At 48.5% G+C, this 18,100-nt stretch overlaps 1 protein-coding gene across 1 annotated transcript in view; it reads left to right on the top strand.

Moving 5' to 3' along the window:
• PSTPIP2 (proline-serine-threonine phosphatase interacting protein 2) overlaps positions 1–15,295 on the top strand; it is a 20,018-nt gene extending 4,723 nt beyond the window's left edge. The window contains exons 2-15 of the mRNA XM_009894745.1: positions 4,481–4,581; positions 6,776–6,853; positions 7,752–7,786; positions 8,333–8,439; positions 9,126–9,188; positions 9,655–9,753; positions 9,951–9,996; positions 10,577–10,656; positions 12,251–12,349; positions 12,851–12,947; positions 13,230–13,311; positions 14,282–14,316; positions 14,840–14,897; positions 15,080–15,295. Of these exons, the coding sequence (XP_009893047.1) occupies positions 4,481–4,581; positions 6,776–6,853; positions 7,752–7,786; positions 8,333–8,439; positions 9,126–9,188; positions 9,655–9,753; positions 9,951–9,996; positions 10,577–10,656; positions 12,251–12,349; positions 12,851–12,947; positions 13,230–13,311; positions 14,282–14,316; positions 14,840–14,889 (972 nt within the window). The 3' untranslated portion in view covers positions 14,890–14,897; positions 15,080–15,295. The remainder of the gene's footprint in view (positions 1–4,480; positions 4,582–6,775; positions 6,854–7,751; positions 7,787–8,332; positions 8,440–9,125; positions 9,189–9,654; positions 9,754–9,950; positions 9,997–10,576; positions 10,657–12,250; positions 12,350–12,850; positions 12,948–13,229; positions 13,312–14,281; positions 14,317–14,839; positions 14,898–15,079) is intronic.
• The last annotated feature ends 2,805 nt before the right edge of the window (positions 15,296–18,100 follow it).

Below are 18,100 nucleotides of genomic sequence, written 5' to 3'. Positions count from 1 at the left end.
TGGGAGTTGTCCCTGCCCATGGCAGGGGGGTGGGACTCGATGATCTTCAAGGTCCCTTCCACCCCAGACCAGTCTATGATTCTATGATTCTATGATTGGTCTCTGCGTCTCTGGGATGTGCGGGGTAGGTGGTGTTGGCACAGGGGGGGAAGAAACTTCAAATGGAAAATTATTAACCAAAAAGCTGCTTTCCACAGGCTGCCATTCTCAGGTAGGTAAACTGGCAGTGAGTTCTCTTCCTCCCTGCGATAAGTTTTGTCTGTGCTGTTGTACCCTACCTGGTTTCAGGATGGGGAGGAACTGCAGCCTCTTGCAGCATTTCCTGCTGTCCTCACCCTGCTCCCTGCAGGCACCAGCGCACACATTCCTCTTCATCTCAGCAACCTCTGCAGGACCCTGACTGGTTTTGAGGCTGTACTGACTGTGAGCAAGAACTGCACCGCTATTTATTTTTGCATGGTGTTTCTGACTAGTAAAAATAGTCATCTAGCTCCTGCTGTGTTTCTCTAAGCAGATAAGGCTGAGGAGAGATACTAAGAGCTCTGCACAAATAAAGATCTTGCAAGCCATGGTCCGTGAGCAGTGCAGTGCCCCAGACTTTTCATTTTTGGGAAGGCTGGGATAGACTGCTTGAGTCTGGGAGGTTCTACAGAGGGATCTGGACAGGTTGGATCGATGGGCCGAGGCCAAGAGTATGTGGTTCAACAAGGCCAAGTGCCGGGTCCTGCACTTGGGTCACAACAACCCCATGTAGCACTGCAGGCTTGGGGAAGAGTGGGTGGAAAGCTGCCCAGTGGAGAAGGACCTGGGGGTGTTGGTGGATGGCTGGCTGAGTATGAGCCAGCAGTGTGCCCAGGTGGCCGAGAAGGCCAAGAGCATCCTGGCCTGTATCAGGAATAGTGTGGCCAGCAGGACTGGGGCAGTGATTGTCCCCCTGTACTGGGCACTGGTGAGGCCCCACCTCGAGTGCTGTGTTCAGGTTTGGGGCCCTCACAATAAGACAGACCTTGAGGTGCTGGAGTGTGTCCAGAGAAGGGCAACAGAGGTGGTGTGGCATCTGGAGCACACGTCTGATGAGGAGTGGCTGAGGGAACTGGGGGTGTTCAGCCTGGAGGAAAGGAGGCTGGGGGGAGACCTTCTCGTTCTCTACAGCTCCCTGAAAGGAGGGTTGTAGCAAGGGGGGGTCGGTCTCTTCACCCAAGTAACACGTGACAGGACGAGAGGAAATGGCCTCAAGTTGCACCAGCGGAGGTTTAGGACAAATATTAGGAACAATTTCTTCACCGAAAGGGTTTTTAAGCACTGGAACAGGCTGCTCAGGGAAGTGGTGGAGTCACCATCCCTGGAGGCGTTTAAAAGACATGTAGACGTGGTGCTGAAGGACATGGTTTAGTGGTGGGTTTGGTGGTGTTAGGTTAACAGTTGGACTCAATGATGTCAACCACTTTTTCCAACATAAATAATTCTATGATTCTCCCATGTTATCAGCTTTGTAGGTTGCGTGTATGGAGGGGGTTTTCCATGTCAAGTTGGGTAGAAGATGGAAATGTTGAGCTCAGCAGCTTTGCTTGCAGCTGTGACTCACACAAGGTCATAACAGGACTTCAGATCCCCTCTAGAGTATTTTAGCACATCTTTTGGCTAAAACTGCAAACAAAACCCAAAACATCACAACAAGCACACAAATTCCTTCTCCTTAGTGAGTCCGTCAGGAGGATGGCACCAACCCAGACAGCGTGTCGGGAAGTGGGGGGCGTGTCCTGCTGAGCTGTGTGGCCTCGGGAAGTATCAGCTGCTGCTTTGTCACCTTGAAATCATCTGTTTGTAGTTTCCATGGACTGTCCTCTAAATAGCACGTGGGCTCAGAGCTCTGCCCAGCGGGGAGGACCAGGACAGCCACGTGCTGCAGGGTGGGAGGAGAGGTGCTTATCCTCCCACACCCCTCTGGTTGGGGAGAGCTTGGAGAAACTCCCCACCCTCCATACCTGTCTTCAGCTTAGTTTATTGTGTCTTTAAATCTTGTCCTTTGCGCCCATGGCTCTGTACTGGCTGTGTTGCCCTTCCTCTTTCATTGCTCCCTCGCAGCCCTGCCTTTGGGACGTCCCATGGGCAGTCACACTGGTTCTTTTTATTCTTTCCGTGCCAACATATGCCCAGAGGGGTGCTGTGAAGGCTGGTTTCATGGCATACAATCCTGCTCAGCTCCTTCTGGGCCAGGAGCTCCTCCTGCCTGGCAGCAGCTCTTCTGGAAACCTCCACTGTCACTGTTACCTCCCATGTTTCGTATAACACCTTGCACTGTGAGGTCTGGTCCAGCCTTGGGTGCTTAGGAAATACACATGTGCTGGAATTAAATTCTTGTGCTGGAGGAGGAAGTGATAAAATAAAAGAGTTTAGTGCACATTTTTGAGGGATGGTCCCAATTTTTCCCCTGGCACAGCGAGCCCGAGCGTCCCAGGCAGAAGAGCAGATTGCAGGAGCCTTCAGATGCCCCCTGACATGCAGCGACGTGGGTCAGACTGCTCCGTCCTGCCCGGGCTGGCAGCCACTGACAGTCGTTCTCTGCATCCATTTTATTTCCTTGAAACTGAGGGTAGGAAGTCAAGTTAGGACGTTCCTGTGTTTTGCGGCTGTGATGAAGAGTGACTTCAGTGCAAGCACGTTTCCTTTTTCACAGAGCTGGTTAGCAAAGATGCAATGCAAACTGAGAACTGGTTGTGAGATTATCAGTAATAAGCCCATTTTGGAGGGACAGGCCCGTTTTGTAAAGAAAAATAAGCTGTTTTGGTTTCTTCTTGGGTCCTTCTCACAGTCCTCTCTTCCCGTGCATGCCATGGATGGAGTAAAGCTAGTCTGGGATACCCGGGGAATTCCTGCAGGTCCCACTCCACCAGATTTCCACTTCACTTCTTGTTTTCTAGCCACTGATGTTCAAGTCCTTGACTCCTTAGGGACACCCGCATGATTAAATCCTTCATTTATCACAAATACCAGCCCCGTTTCTCCTCATTTCTTGCACCAGGTACAAAGTCCTGAGAAATCCCCCCCGCCCACACTTTCACACCAGTTCTCTGTGTACTCTTACCCTGGCTTCAAACCATGTCCTGAATCTCTCCATCCTGCCATTATCCCTCTTCAAGCTTCTTAATAACTATTTGTGGCTTTTGCTTCCTTGCCCTAAGTTTCATATCTGCTCCTACCTTCCCTATATTTTTTTTTTCTGCCATCTGTGCTGCTCCATGCAATATCGACTAGTCCTCTTTGCAGAAGGTGACAGGTAGCACCTTCTGCTCAGCTCCCTGCTTCTGCTTCAGGCTTCTTCCAGAGAAGGAGAGCTCATGGTCAGAGCATCCCTCTTTGTACTGTTGTAGCTCTTAGGAGCCCTGCTCTCGCCCTGGGTCTCCAGGGTGGTAAATCCTCAACGGGCACAGGGAAAAAATCCATTTTTTGTCCTAAGGTGCTGCCAGGAATGGATATGAGGAAAGAATGGGGTAGAGTTAGTCAACCTTTGTTCTAGCCCACTTACATCATTGCTGTATGTATTTTATTTTATTTTTAATAAGCATCAGTACAATATAAGTTTTTAAGAAGTAGTTTGAAGGAAAGCAGTGATTCTTCAGAAGTCTATGGGACGTGTGAGTGGCACTGTGGGGCTCAGAGCCCTGGGTTGGAAGACTGGACTTGGCACCGTGGGTGATGGAGGCAGGACCTCTGCGTGGCTCTGATTTTTTGTGGGGAGTGAAGAAGCTAGCCCTGTGTGATGTATCGGAGAGCGTACAGCAGTGGTGGAGGGAGAATCTGGTACTTAGGGAAATGATGTTTGCAGCGCTGTTTTGAATTGATGTGTGGGGCAGTGCTGCTTTTTGCAAGGCCAAAGAGAAGGCTGTTGCAGCAGAGGTCATTGGGTGCAATGACCATACATTACTGTGAGGGCAGTAGAGAGAAGCCCATAGATCAGTGATCCTGTGCAGAAAGGTCTGATAAATTCACCTCCAGCCCAGATGTAGGGTCCTACAGCCAGGCATGAGGGTGATGCCCAGAATATTGCAAGTCAACGCTAACCAAGATCCATCTCCATGTCTGCAGAAATCAGGAGGAGCAGTAGTAAGACGGGCTATATCGAGACACTTGGAGTGTTTTTAGTGTTTGATTTCATTAAGTTAGAGTTGACGGGTAAGCACTTAGGAGGAGATGCCATTTGCTGTTGGGGCAGCTGTAGTTAGGCCAGGGAGTAGCAATAGGATATGGTAGGACTGAGCTCTTATGTTTTTCTGAAAGTCAAGGAAGTGCCGTGTCCCAAACTGCCACCACTGTTCTCATTCCGGAGCCTCACCCACCCCTAAAAGAAAATGATCTTATTTCATAGAGGCACTTGCACACTTGCTCCCAGCTGAGCCACTGCTTGTGCAAATACTGTTGGAGGTGGCAGTGGCTGTGGACTTCACTGATGAGGATGTGACTCCTGTTCTTTTGTTTTCAGAGCACGGATCTGACAAGCACAGTTGGCTATGACAGCATCATTCAACATCTGAATGATGGCAGGAAGAACTGTAAAGAGTTTGAAGACTTTTTGAAGGAAAGGTATGGAGCTGCCTCTGAAAAAAGGTTGGGTGGAACCTGGGATGTAAGGCAGTGGCACTATTTCTACACTTTGTATTCCCGGTTTGGTTTGTCACATTTAACTGTCCACTATGTTAAAACACTTTTGATTTTTGACTGATGAGAAACTTGTTTTCTTACACTGTCCTTTCTTTGCATGGATGGTGCTGTGATACGAAGCCCATGCCCAGGAGTCCCCAGCTGTGAGGCAGTGAGCTCAGGGCTTGATGCTCACACTTCAAACTGTCTGTTAAAAAGAAAAAGGAATCAGGAGCAGTTTAATACTCCAGTCTTACATGTTGCCAGACATCTGTACTGATGTGTTTGCAGCTGTTGGTGGCCTGTTCAGGCCACATGCTCTCCCATGAATTTCACCTTGCAGTCCAGCTTGCAGAAGATCAGGCGAAGACCTTGGCAGAGGAGAGGCATGGCTTTGTTCTTAATTTTTCTTTCTGCATTATGGACAGCCCACAGATTTTATGTTAAAAAGAAGTAGTAGCATTAGATAGTGCATTTATTAATCAGAGGGTATCACCTAAGTAGAAGCTCAGTGGCCACAAAGGCACAACTGAGATGGTCTGGCCATGTATTTTGACTTTACAGTTCACCCGGTTAGCAACGGCTAAATATGAAAAGTGTTGTAGAATAACCCTGACTAATGTAATTTCAGCATTGAGAAATGGAGAAAACAAAACTCTGAATACCAGAATTGGTACAAAACAGTCTGGAACAAATGTAATGGGGATGAAGAGGAAGAGAACCTGTAGTTAAGTGTCTAACACACCTACATCTGTCTAGGCTCCCATGTTCCAGGAAAACCTGGGCTTTCCAGCTGCCCGAGGAACCATCTGCTGATGACCCCTGCGAACGACATCCCACTCACCTGTGGCAACAGAGAAAGTGCAAAAAGCCTCCTCCAAACCCTTTGCCCCATTCCTCTTTGCTGTTGAAGGAGGTGTAGGTTCCCCATGTCTAGCCATGAAGAGATTAGAGGCTGGACCTGGACTTGCTACTGGCACCCCTCTCTGAACATGGCCCAGTTCTCCATGTACAGCACAGCTGCTACACGGTCCCAGCCATGAAGAACATGCCTGCTGGAACTTTGTCTCAAAAGGAAGTTCATGAGAATGTTGTTAGATAAAAGAAAAAAAAATTATAACCATTATTTTTTCCATTTCCCTATTTTTTGGAGTTTTTAAAGAGTTAAGTTAGGTGAAGCCCACTGCCAAACTCTAGAAATCAACAACATAGGCGTCTGCGTTAAAGATACAGGAATTTTAGGAAGCTATTTATTTTATCCAGTAAACCTTATAATGCAAGCCTCTAGCAGTACTTCTTTCTCTACACTGACTGAGGACAGCTAGGGCGGCTTGCCCAGATGGAGATATCTACATTTGACCTAGCAAGTCCAGTCCCAGTTATATGTACAGATTTCAAAGCAACTGCAGAAAGATGGTTGTTCTTAGACCACAACACATAGGCTTTCTTTCCACCCCCCCTCTTTCTTCCAAGAGAAGAGGATAATATGATCTCTCAAAGGTGTTATTTCTGTTACCTCACAAGATGTGGCCTCTTCTTCAGGTGTTCTCCCTAAGGACCAGAGGTGGGCAAGAGAGAGTACCTATCGCCTCATTTTGAAAAGCCCTGAATAGCTGAAATGTCCCGGCTGAGCTTTGGAGTGCACGTATGGTGGCTGAGTGGTCTTTGGTGGCTCCCTTCTGTCACATTTGGTTTAAACCAGCCAAATCAGATTCAAAAGTACTTTGTGCAGACGGACCAACAAAGGCTAATGGCCGAGATGCAGAAAATGCGTGATCACACATGCCTCGTTCCCATAGGAAACTGAGCTAAAAACTACTCAGGTGCCTCACCTGGCTGTATCTAGCCACCAGAGCTACTTAGTCCTCCGTCTCCTGACAAGGTGGTCCTTACACCCATTGGCCACAGAGAGATGGGAGAGGAATGCATTGAGACCACAGACACAGCAAAACAAAGTCTTTTTTCATTAGAAAGGCTGCCAGGTAACTGGAAGTAACAGTCTTCCTTCAGCCAACTGTCCACCGTCAGTTTGCAGCAGGCCAGAAGATAGGGAAGGTGTTAAGAGCGGCTCTTGGCCTCTGCTGCAAACAAGTATCTGAAATGAGAACTTCATCTAATTTCTCTCTTTCCTCAACAGGGCGATTATAGAAGAAAAATATGGCAAAGAGCTCATTAACTTGTCAAAGAAGAAGCCCTGTGGGCAGTCGGAGCTGAAGTAAGTTCACAGTCCTGAGTGTGTTTTACCTTTATGGGTGTCCTTACTTGGGGCAACAAGAGAGGAGGAGAAGGAAAGGAGCTGTGAGAGACAAAACAGATGGTACAAGAAGATGATCTGAAATCACTCTTGTGAATGAACAATGCACAGTTGGGTTGGCCTTTGCCAATAATCAAGTTTGACTCCACCAAATTCCCACCAGCCGTAAACTAACCAAAACATTATAGGTGCTCAGGCGAGATGTGGGCTGGTGGTTCATTGAAGGTTCGAGGATCATGAGACCTTGGGTTCGTTACTCTTTTGTGGCCAGAGGGAAGTACAGGTAATTCCTTGACTCAAACCAACCAAGCAAATCTTCAAAGCCCAGTGTGTTACCACCCTGCAGGGGAGACGCTGAGTGGGTTTCCACTTCCCTAGTGACCCTTGGCACCTTCTGCTTTCTGCTTTGTTTCTATACTTTATACATGCCTGGTCTGATATTCTCTGATCATTTATTTACAGTTTTATATTGAGTTGTCACATAAAATGTTTGTGAAATCTTTATTATGCAATATTAAGAGGGACATAAGTTCCCTACATTTCCAACCACTGGCCAATTCACCATGTAGAAGGTGTTCATATGTCCCAAATGATACTTTTAGGAGGTTGCCTGAAATATTTGTCATGAAACTCGGAATTTTTAATAGCATCCAATGTTTGGAAACATGTAAAGTAAGCTGTGTTACACTCATCAAGAGGGAAAAAGATGGAGGTGTAAGGAGGGTAAATAAACCTGCTTCAAGCTACTTTGGCTGCTGTTGAATGAGGGACTTGCTATGTGGTTTGGGAGAGGAGCTCTGCGGATGCCTGTGCTGGGCTGTGCTCTCCCACTCTTTTTAATGCTCTGCCTGTTTTTCAGCACGCTGAAGAGATCCCTGGATGTTTTCAAGCAACGTAAGTAACTCTTCTTCTTTGTGTTTGTCAGGATACTTGGCAGCGCCAAAGCCTGCAGGCAACTTCTTGGGAACAAAATAGAAGAGAAACCTCCAAACAGTGCGATGCTGGAGTCAGGCATAGGCTGTCCTCCTGGCCCGGCACAGTTCAGTGCAAAGGGTTTGGGATGGGGTGCTCCAGGGCACGGGCGAGAGAGGAGACCCATGAGGCATCCCTTTGGGGATCTCTTAGGCTTTTGGGGTTGGCTGCAGTTCAGAAGTCGTGCTTGCATTGTACATCAGAGGCTGTGCATGGGAAGATTGTCTGGAGTTTGTTGGACTGGCTTGCCTTGCTCTCTTCACACACATACGCAATAATTGGCACATCGAGTACTGTGTTCAGTTTTGGGCCCCCCACCACAAGACAGACATTGAGGTGCTGTAGTGTGCTTGTTTCTGCAAGGGGGTGTATGATGTAGAGTCAGTTTGATTTCAGCTACAATAGTTGACTTGAGCAACAGAGTCTTTTCAAGAATATATATATATATTAAATTTTATTTCATTGCAGAGATAGACAATGTGGGGCAAGGTCACATCCAGCTGGCGCAAACCCTTCGGGAGGAAGCAAAGAAAATGGAGGACTTCAGGGAAAAACAAAAACTGCATCGCAAAAAGGTCAGGTGCCGCAGGAGCACGCATCTTTGCCGCAGGGTGTTGATCCTGCCGTGGCAATGGGCTGCTCCTGGCTAGCGTCTCCTTCAGTGCCCCAGCCCCCTCCGTGACACTGCTGGGAAGTCCCGAGCTCTTTCCTACGTGTTGCAACCGTGCTGGTGAACTGCGTGGCAACCTCCAGCTTCCTTCTTCTCACTAACGCGTCTTCTCCTTTGGGTGCCTTTTGGGGCCAGCGATAAGCAGGGGCTCAGCTTCAGGGACGCCAGCCTCAACAGGGGTGTTTTTAAAGCATACATATAGTGCTGTATGATCTCCACAGGGTCTGCTAAAACTTTTTAACTTCTTCTGGCTTGTCATTCCTTTGTCTGGAAAATGAGGGAAAACTGCTAGAACCAGGGGCTGGTTTGGACATAGCAGAGGGGAGTGGGCTTCCCAAATTTGCCAGACCCTACAGAGATGATACAGTACTATATACTGCTAGGATTCAATTTGTAGAGCTCCTTTGCATACACAAGTGGAGGCTTAGATAGAAGCATAAAGGATGGGTTTTGTGAAGATGCTTTTGGTGGACAAAGACCCTTAAACCCATCTCAATCTGGTCCGTGCCTCTTCCTTTCCTAAGCCATGTAGTGCACCCTGAAGTTTCAATGGTCAGTGATGTGCTGACTCTGGGTCTGCTCTCTCCACAGATAGAGCTGATAATGGAGGCGATTCACAAAAACAGGAATTTGCAGTACAAGAAGACCATGGAGGTAAAGCATGGAGGTGCTGCTGTTTGTTGCCGTATGGGTTAATGCTGCTAACATGCACACATATGGTGCTGGGGCGACTTAAATGCCTGGGTCTTCCTCCTCTGCTGCAACTCTTGACGTTGAATCTGCATGAGGGGTATGCAGGGTGTCCTCAAAAACTGAAGGGTATGCAAGGCTGGTGGTAGCCTTGAAGGGTTGGATACGAGTGATTTAGGTGTCCTCAAACCAGGACAACTTGATTGCCATGAGCTTTTCATCCGAAACGAAGAGCAGCTTGTCTTGTGAGGTCAGTTTTGCCCAAGCAGTAGGGCATCTGGGATCTTCCGTGCTGTCCCCTGCTCTGCTGGCAGGCTGCGCCCACCTCTTCATTCGTAGGCTGTGCTTTCCTCCAAAGCCTTCCCCATGAGCTGTATTTGCATCTCATTGCTTGCTGACACACTCCTGCCCCATTTGGTGGCTCTCCTAGGCCAAGCGGCTCTACGAGCAGCGCTGCAGGGATAAGGACGAGGCGGAACAGGCTGTGCACCGCAATGCCAACCTGGTGACACAGAAGCAGCAGGAGAAGGTATGAAGAGGCGAGTGGCCATGGGACAGGGGGCGAAAGGCGTGTCTCATCTTGCAGCTCTCCTGCCCCATGGCTCTTCTCCCACCTCTGGCTTTTGGGGTGAGATGGGAGCGCTGGTGATTTTCCCCAGTTGGGCTGCAGAGCCATTGGTGATGCACCAGAGCTCTCCTCTACCTTTCTTCTCTTTTTTTCTGCAGCTTTTCCTGAAGCTGGCTCAGTCAAAGTCGGCTCTGGAGGACTCTGGTGAGTGTGGAAGTGCAGTGCTTGGAGGGTGAGGGGAGCATTTCCCAGGGCAGGGGGTTTTGAAGCCATGGCATGACTCTTGGGCGAGATCCAGCTCTTAGGTCAGGCATGTGAGACACTGGCCCGGGTTACCCAGGGAAGCTGTGGCTGAGCCACCCCTGGAGCTATTCAAGGACAGGTTGGATGGGGCCTTGAGCAACCTAGTCTAGTAGAAGATGTCCCTGCCCATGGCAGGGAGGTTGGAACTAGATAATCTTTAGGGTCCCTTCCAACCTGAGGCATCCTGTGATTCTATGGCTCCTTGTCCTCCTCAGAAACACATGCTCAAGATACTGCAGGTGGGCACCTGCCCTGGAGAAGCCTGCATGGCCCCACCAAGGCTACTCCCACCATTTCACTGCTGCATGACCCTCCGCCTTGATATGTGGCTCCACATCCCCTTGCAATACCCCCACACAGCTGAGCTGCTGTTACGGCTGCTTTCTCCCTGACGTCCATTTTGGACTTCAGACATTACCTTCTAGCAAAGGGTATTTTTTAAATTAATGTTAATCAGATGACAATGTGATTTCTTTTGCAGACAGGAGTTACCAGCAGAGTGTTACCACACTGGAGAAGATCCGGGAAGAATGGCAGAAAGAGCACATCAAAGCTTGTGAGGTAAATGCCCCGAAACACCTTCACGTGGCACTGTGGTCCACTGGATGTCCATCTCTTGCTGCAAGGGTCAGGGATGGCGCAAATTTGCTCTCTGTGTATTCCCCTGGGCAGTGAAGTAGCAAGATGTGTGGCAGCTAACCCTGTGTGTGTCTCACACTTGGCTTCTGGATTCGAGGTCCTACCACTTCAAGGTTTCCACTATTTTTGTTTTTCTTCCACCACCTTTTAAAATGCACTAAGTAGTGACATTTTTGCCTGTTACCTGCCTGCATGTTCAGTGCAGCCACCGTCTTGAACAGCCACAGTCATGGTCACTTCTGCACACCTGGGGGCTTGAGGCCAATATGTGCTGTAGCTGCTACAACACCCAGCAGACTCTGAAACTCTGTAAGACTTCAAATGACTTTGCAGCAGATGCTGTTTGCGGGCTGGGGACGCAGGCAAGGTGAAGCCATCCCCATGCACCAGGAGCCCTTCACCTGGTATCTCACAGACCACATGGTAGCATGGGAATCCCTCTGAGTGGTTGTATCAGCCTAAAGCAGACTGTCTCATAGCGAAGTGGTCTAGCAAGGATTTCCAGCGTGTGCTGGGGAAGTCCAGAGCTGGTGGTGAGAGGACCATGCCACTGCTCTGCTGCTGACCTGTGTCTTGCAGCTGCCTGTGATCTGTGATGGAGGGATGGACAGGGACTGCAGAGATCCAGGTTTTACCCCAGGCCTGCTGCAAGCTTGCAAACAACCTTCCCATTCCCAGCTGTGCAGATCCCTTCCCAAGCTACTTCTCATCAGGCCTCTGTTTTACTTTTTCCTTTTGAAACGAAATTTGCTGTCTGTTTTGTGTGGTGTGTGTTGGTGTCTCGGTGCTGGTGTGCTTTTGGTGTTTGCGGTCTCCAAAAGCCTCTCTGATGGTGGAGTGTGGGAAGCAGTAGTTTCGGTTCCACAGATGGATCACCTGCAGGTTTTCCCCTTGGTGTGTTACAAAGGTCATAGCTGATAACAAGTGCATATGTACGCTTGGGATGAAAGGCTATCTTTCACGGAAATGCGTAAAGGCATGTGAAATTGAGGTATACCAGACAGCAGATTTCAAAAGACTTGTGTTTAAACCTGCTTGGAAAAGGGCTGGACAGGAAAGAGGGAGAAGACCAACGAGTCAATACACCTCTGTTTTCATATATCCCCAGTGCTTTTTTACTGCTCTGTACCCTGGAGGGGTACTTCTCTTCCTCTGGAGGGAAGTGAGCTGGGTCCACAGGACCTCGAGGTGCCTAGGGAATATCCACTGCCTTTAGGAAGCTGCTTGGTCTTCCCAGAGGTAGGGGTCTGCTGAGTGACCCCTTCCACATTGGTCCTGCAGACCGCCCCTAGCTTAACGCTCATCTTTGAAATACCTGGTTGTGTAGAGGTGTGGTTTCTTCTCTAGACAAGCTGGAGCACTCATGGTTTCCGTGTTTCCTACAGGAGACCACTATCACCTGCTCCTTGTTGAGGACAGTCATCTTTGTGGTGATACTTGGGGATGAGAAATGTTCAGGATAGAGATTTGGTTTTGTTTTAAAGATGTTAGGGCATTTTTGTCTGTGTCATTACAGTTCTTCGAGACTCAGGAGTGTGAGCGGATAAACTACTTCCGCAATGCCCTCTGGCTTCATGTCAACCAGCTCTCCCAGGACTGTGTCCAGAATGATGAGGTACGTCATTTTTCTGTTCGGAAAGCAGAGCCCAATTTGCTTTCCTGCGCACTGAACTGTGTTATATCTGATTTGGGCTGTGGTCTTTGATCGGCCACCAGATACCAGCATGAGTGTCCAGGCAGAAGGTTTTGGCCAGAGCTCTTGCAGATGAGGTTTCCTTTGGAATTCCCACGTTTTTTTAGGGTGGTGAGACACTGGCCCAGGTTGCCCAGAGAGGTGGTCAATGCCCCATCCCTGGAAACATTCAAGGTCAGGTTCGATGGGGCTTTCAGCAACCTGATCTAGTTGAAGGGGTCCCTGCTCGTGGCAGGGGTATTGGACTAGATGGCCTTTAAAGGTCCCTTCCAACCCAAACCCTTCTGTGATTCCATGATTCCCACTGAAGCTAGTGTTCTGGTTGAGCACTGGGCTTTCACCCCATGTGTGATAAATGATTGGAATAAAACCTCTTGGTTTTTGACCTGATGTATAGAAATGCTCTTTATTCCCCTTTTGCAGAAATACGAGGAAATCCGCAAGAGTTTAGAGATGTGCAGCATTGAGAAGGACATTGATTTTTTTGTAAATTTACGCAAAACTGGAAGTTTGGCCCCAGGTAAGAGCTCAGTATAATCCCACAAAGTAGTGCTGACTTCCTTATACTCCTTATGGGGCTGCTGCTCTGACTAGCAACAGTTTAGGTGCAAAAAACATTGATTTTGCAACATCCCTCCTTTCATTCACTGGCATACAGCACTAGTCTTTGCCACTTATCACCAGCCCCTGAAGATCAGGCATTTTCCCAGAGAGAGGAAAGATTTAGCAGGTGAATGTTGGTGTTGACAAGTAGTTTATGTTTATTAATGGTCTGTGCTTTACTATCATTAACTTTTCCTAGCTCCTGTTGCTTATGAAAACTACTATAATACACAGAGAAATGCAACTCCTGTGAGAAGCCCAGTTCCTGTAGCTATATCAAGGTAAGGGATGTACAATTGCAATTGCTATTGCAAATGATGCTTTCCAAAAAAATGATGCCATGTAGTCCAACACTCTCCACAGCAGAAGTTATGCCAATGTACTGCCTATTATAAGCTCTTCAAGGACTCCCTCAAGCCCAGTCAGAAGCTTCCATTCCCCCTTTTAGGGTCATTTTTCCCTTCTCATGGGTGGGAATATTATTCTGAAAGTGCTTGCGGTGAGGGTGTGCTCACTTTTTCTGGTACCAAGCTTCTTCGAGAAGTCCATTGCATGGAGGTGAGGAGCTGCAGTGCTTAGCAGAAAAGCAAGACAGCCTGGGGAATACTGAATTTCATGTCTTGCTCTCTCTGGGAACAATCTGAGCTCCCTTTTAGAGCAGCCTTTGATACCACAATGAAACCTGCTGGGTCTCCTTGCACGGTTCTCCACATCGTCTATCTGAGGAGAGATGGATCAGTTAAAAACTTGTGTGGGTAGAGGGAACAACAGCAAAGCTGAGTTCACTCCTCTGGGACATGAGCTGGGCAGGGAGGACAGGGTGAAGGATGCTTCTGCTGGGGGAAAGATGAGGATTCAGGGCTAAAGACTCATGCTAAAGATGAGTATGCCACTTTGGCTGTCACACTGGGAGAGGTAGTCATGTACAATTATGGCTTCCTGATGTCTCACTCTAGGCGGAGGCATGCAAAAAGGCATGCCCTGAAGCTCAGTTGTGAGTGTTTCCCCAACTTAGTGCTTTTTGGTTATTTTTTCCTCTCTCCCACACTATCAGCTTCAACTCCCATGTTTGCCAAGGAAGGTGTTGGTGGTGAGCCCACCATGACATGCCTTTGTACCAGGTCTCCACAAAGCCCAGGCTGTCCAAGCCTCTTGCCCTCCCACCAGCTCTGTGAGGGAAGCTGGGGAGTGCAGGGCAATGGGAGCCCTGTGGTCATGCAGATCCTCAACTCTGTGTTTCCTTCTGTGCAGGAGAGGACCTCTGCCTACCCCGACCAGTGCGCCAGGTGGGTTGCTTGCTTTATGGGGCTTCTGGTCCCAGAAAGGATCTCTCTGCTCTTGCTCCTCTGCATTCCGGCATGAGCTTTAGCTCTCTAAAGGGATTCCTTTAGGTGAAGCTCCTTCTGTAAGCCTGGTCTCCACTGGAAGATGCTGGGAAGTTGGGTGCTGACTTTGGAGGCAAGGTTTCACACAGGAGAAGTTCTGATCAAAGCCCTCTGTGTAGGCATTTCTGAAGCTTAAGGATGTCTAAGCTTGGGATCCCACAAGCCTCTGCAGTTTGGGACCTTCTCTGCTTCAGGAGCACAAGCTGTATCATTGCCAGTGCCAAGGCAGTGGTGGGATACTGCAGCGGGACTCAGTAAAATGAGGTCCTGCTTTGGCTCTCGGGCAAACCTCTTCAAGCTTCATTCACCCCTGCCTCCCATCCATTTAATACGTGTCACCAGTGCAGGGTGTTTCTGTCCTGTGTAGTCTCGTAAAGAGCACTTCCCATGAGCAGACATAATTTTTTTGCGCTCTGTGTTTCAGGTGAGGCTGATTATGCCACCGTTGATGGCTACAGCTTGATACATCACTAATAGCCACTGTAAGTACTCATATTTGATGAAGAAAGGATTTAGTATGAGATGCAGCTACACAGAGGAGGGACAGTGGAGAAAGAAAGGCCACTGGTTAAGGGATAACATTGGGAATTATGATCATGTCAGCCCTCCCATTGCTTGTCTGAGCTGGAGCTGTGGTTTAGACAATGTCAATCCTGTTCTGTAGGTTCTCCAGGCAGAAGACACTGTTGGTCTGGCCAGTGTGGCAAGGTTGATGTTTCCAGTTATTCCCAGCCACACAGAGCTGAAGTGCTTCTCCATTTTAAGAAAGTATTTGAGGACTCTGACAATTATTTGTACATTCAGAACGTGCCTACTAAAAATCTGTGCCTTTGATCAGCAAACTCCTCGGACAGATACGCCATCTTCACACTCGGGAAGAAAAGGAATATGAGCGATGGACCTGGACACAGGGCAATCTTCTGTGTCGGAAAAAGTTTTTGATTTCAAGTTCTAAAGTGCAGCCATGAGGGAGAGGCTGGAGCCTCCCAAGCTCCAGATAACTAGAGAAGTCATACGTGCCGAGGGGAGCGCTGCGCGATGCTTTGGGCATGCTGGCTTGTGTTCAGGGCATATGTATCCCACAGGTTACACTTTTGCCTGTTTCTAAAGTCTTTCATTAATGGTGATTAAACTTGTAATTTAGATTTAATTTCAGTCATGTCTCTCAGGAAGCTTACTTAGAGGAGCACCAATGGTTACACTATGTGTCTAGCTTAGCTGTAGATGTGCTCCAGGCTTAAGCGCCAATACTGGAAGCTGATGTGCATCTTGCCTGGTGCAGTAATCCACAGCACAGCTGCCGAGCAAGGGGATATACTGCCAGAAACCTGCTGGGAAGTCCCACACCCTACAGTGTTGCTGAGCATCTGAAGAACTCGGTCAGCTCTTCCAACCGCCTCTCCAATGAGGGGCTTGCACTTTTTTAGGCTCATAGTATAGCTTGTCCCTGGTAGGCTCTGGAGACCCCCATTTGATTAACTCCTGTGAATCCCTGAACTTGGACTCATTCTGGCTATGCACCACTGGAAACAAACTTAGCTACTAATGTTGGCCTGGAGCCATGAAACTAATTTCCTAACCAGGTCTCCTCAAAGTTCATGCCCTTCTTGTTACCACGTATCTGACTATGGCTTTGATTCAGAAGCTCACACACCTCAGGGCTGCTGGTCTCTCTGAAGTCCCTACGTGCAGTGTTGCTTAACAGCTCCTCAGTGCCTTATGACACTGCACACAGGGACACAGGACATGGGGACCTCGGACACACTTGAGCTGTCTAAACCTGGTGCCAGGGAACAAACTTTGGAGCAATACGAGTTGCTAGTTGTATGATGTTCTTCAAATTGAATCTGCATGACATCAGTGTGTGCCTAACCCCACCGGTCTCCAGGGCTTTTACTGTATTTCCGTGTGCAGAGAAGATCACGGTGAGCTTTAACATCTGTTTGGCTGCATTAGAATGAACTGTGCAAAGTGCATATGCCAAGGAACCAGTTGTCATATTTTTTTTTCTGAAAGACCAAGTGTACAAATATTCTTCTGAAGAAGCCTGCTGTAGTCTTAGTTCTTTAAATACATATTTTAAAAATAAGTTTTGAGACTCGTATGTTGGATATTTTTCTTTTCTTTTAAAAAAGGTTATCACATTCACTTTATGTCAGGGCTGGGGCTGATATGCCTTCAAAGCACCCGAGGGTGTTTGGGTGGTCTGAGTTGCCTCTCCTGGAAGGATGCCTAAAAGAGCATATCCTTCCTCAGCTTTTATTTCAGTACTTGCTTAGTACAATGAGAGGTATGGGAGAGAACACACCAAGAAAGGCTGGCATGAGAACAAGCACTTGTGATTAGCCATGAACTGCAGATCACGCAGGGCTGTTTCACTGGAAGAGTATCTACCCTATAATACATTGCATGGTTTCTTTATTGGGATTTTTCAGCTGCCTGAGCACAATAGATGATGTCAGGCTTTTCTGCATGCAGAGGTCCCCACTGTGGCTGAAACGTGGCTTGCACAGTCACTAAATGCACAGAAGTCATCCCAAAACAGGGGTGTTCTAACACCTGGTTCTAACTCTGAATAAACCAGCTTTCTGAATAGGCCTAAAGCCAAGCAAACCCTGGCTTGGAAGAAGTGTCCAGACACGGAGCTATTGGGAAGCAAGTCTGTGCACCCATGAGTGCTGAATTGGCTTTCTATCTTCAGTAACTTCCCTTGCCTGGTTGTCTTCCAAGGAGTGCAGAAGACTTTGGCCTCCTCCCAGGCCCCTATGGAGGAGCCTGACCTCCCTATAGACCTGCTGTGCCAGCTTCTTGGAGCACTGTTGTCTGCACAGCTCCTGCCATCCCTCCCTGGGGTGCCCCACAAGCAGGGAGACAGCTAACAAACACCTTAATAATTAACTAACTTAATAAGACAGAATAAGAAGAGGAATACAGACAGCAAGTATATCTTACATACCTTCAGATGCTGGGCACCCTGCCTGCAGGCAGAGTTCAACGGACTTCTCCCTTTTGGGTCCTTTGAGGTAATGTAGCTTAGAAGAAAACAGAAAACCTATTCATAAAGCATGTTCACAGGAGAACTTCTTGCTGCAGTTCCAGATACAGGCAAGTTCAGGCAGGTGCTATATGGGCCAGTACTATGGCGTACTGTGCTTCTCAAGCCCTAAGTACAAGGTCCAATAGAGCAGACATGGCCTGTTCAAGATCATGAACTCCTTGGCTATGGTGTCCTCTGCAAGCTGGCCCCCTGTGGGGGCTCATCCATCTGGGGACTGGGAGTAGTCACTTCTGCTCCCAGTGGGGCTTTGACTTGGCTCCATCCATGGCTCCCTGGGGACAGCTGGGTGCCGGGGCTGGGACTGGAAGGGGCAGTGGTGCCTGGCCCCCTGGGCTGAGCCAGCAGCCCCGCTGTGGCTGAAGGAGCCTCAGGCGCTTCACGGAAGACTGCCCTGCTCCAATGGAACTTCCAGGTCCTCCTACAGTGCAGGCAGAAACGTCACACTCTCCATCCTCAACAGTAAGGGCCTGGCTTCCCACCCCACATTCCCTCTGGCAGCAGTCTGGCTTCCCTGCAGGTTAATCATAGAATGATTTAGGTTGGAAAAGACCTTGAAGATCATAAAGTTCCAACCCCCCTGCCATGGGCAGGGACACCTCCCACCAGCCCAGGTTGCCCAAGGCCACG

The sequence above is a fragment of the Charadrius vociferus genome, unplaced genomic scaffold (genome assembly GCF_000708025.1).
Source record: "Charadrius vociferus isolate BGI_N301 unplaced genomic scaffold, ASM70802v2 scaffold151, whole genome shotgun sequence".
NCBI classification, from domain to species: domain Eukaryota; kingdom Metazoa; phylum Chordata; class Aves; order Charadriiformes; family Charadriidae; genus Charadrius; species Charadrius vociferus.
The sequence above is the reverse complement of the archived record's forward strand: the minus strand, read 5'-3'. Positions and strand labels throughout refer to the sequence as shown.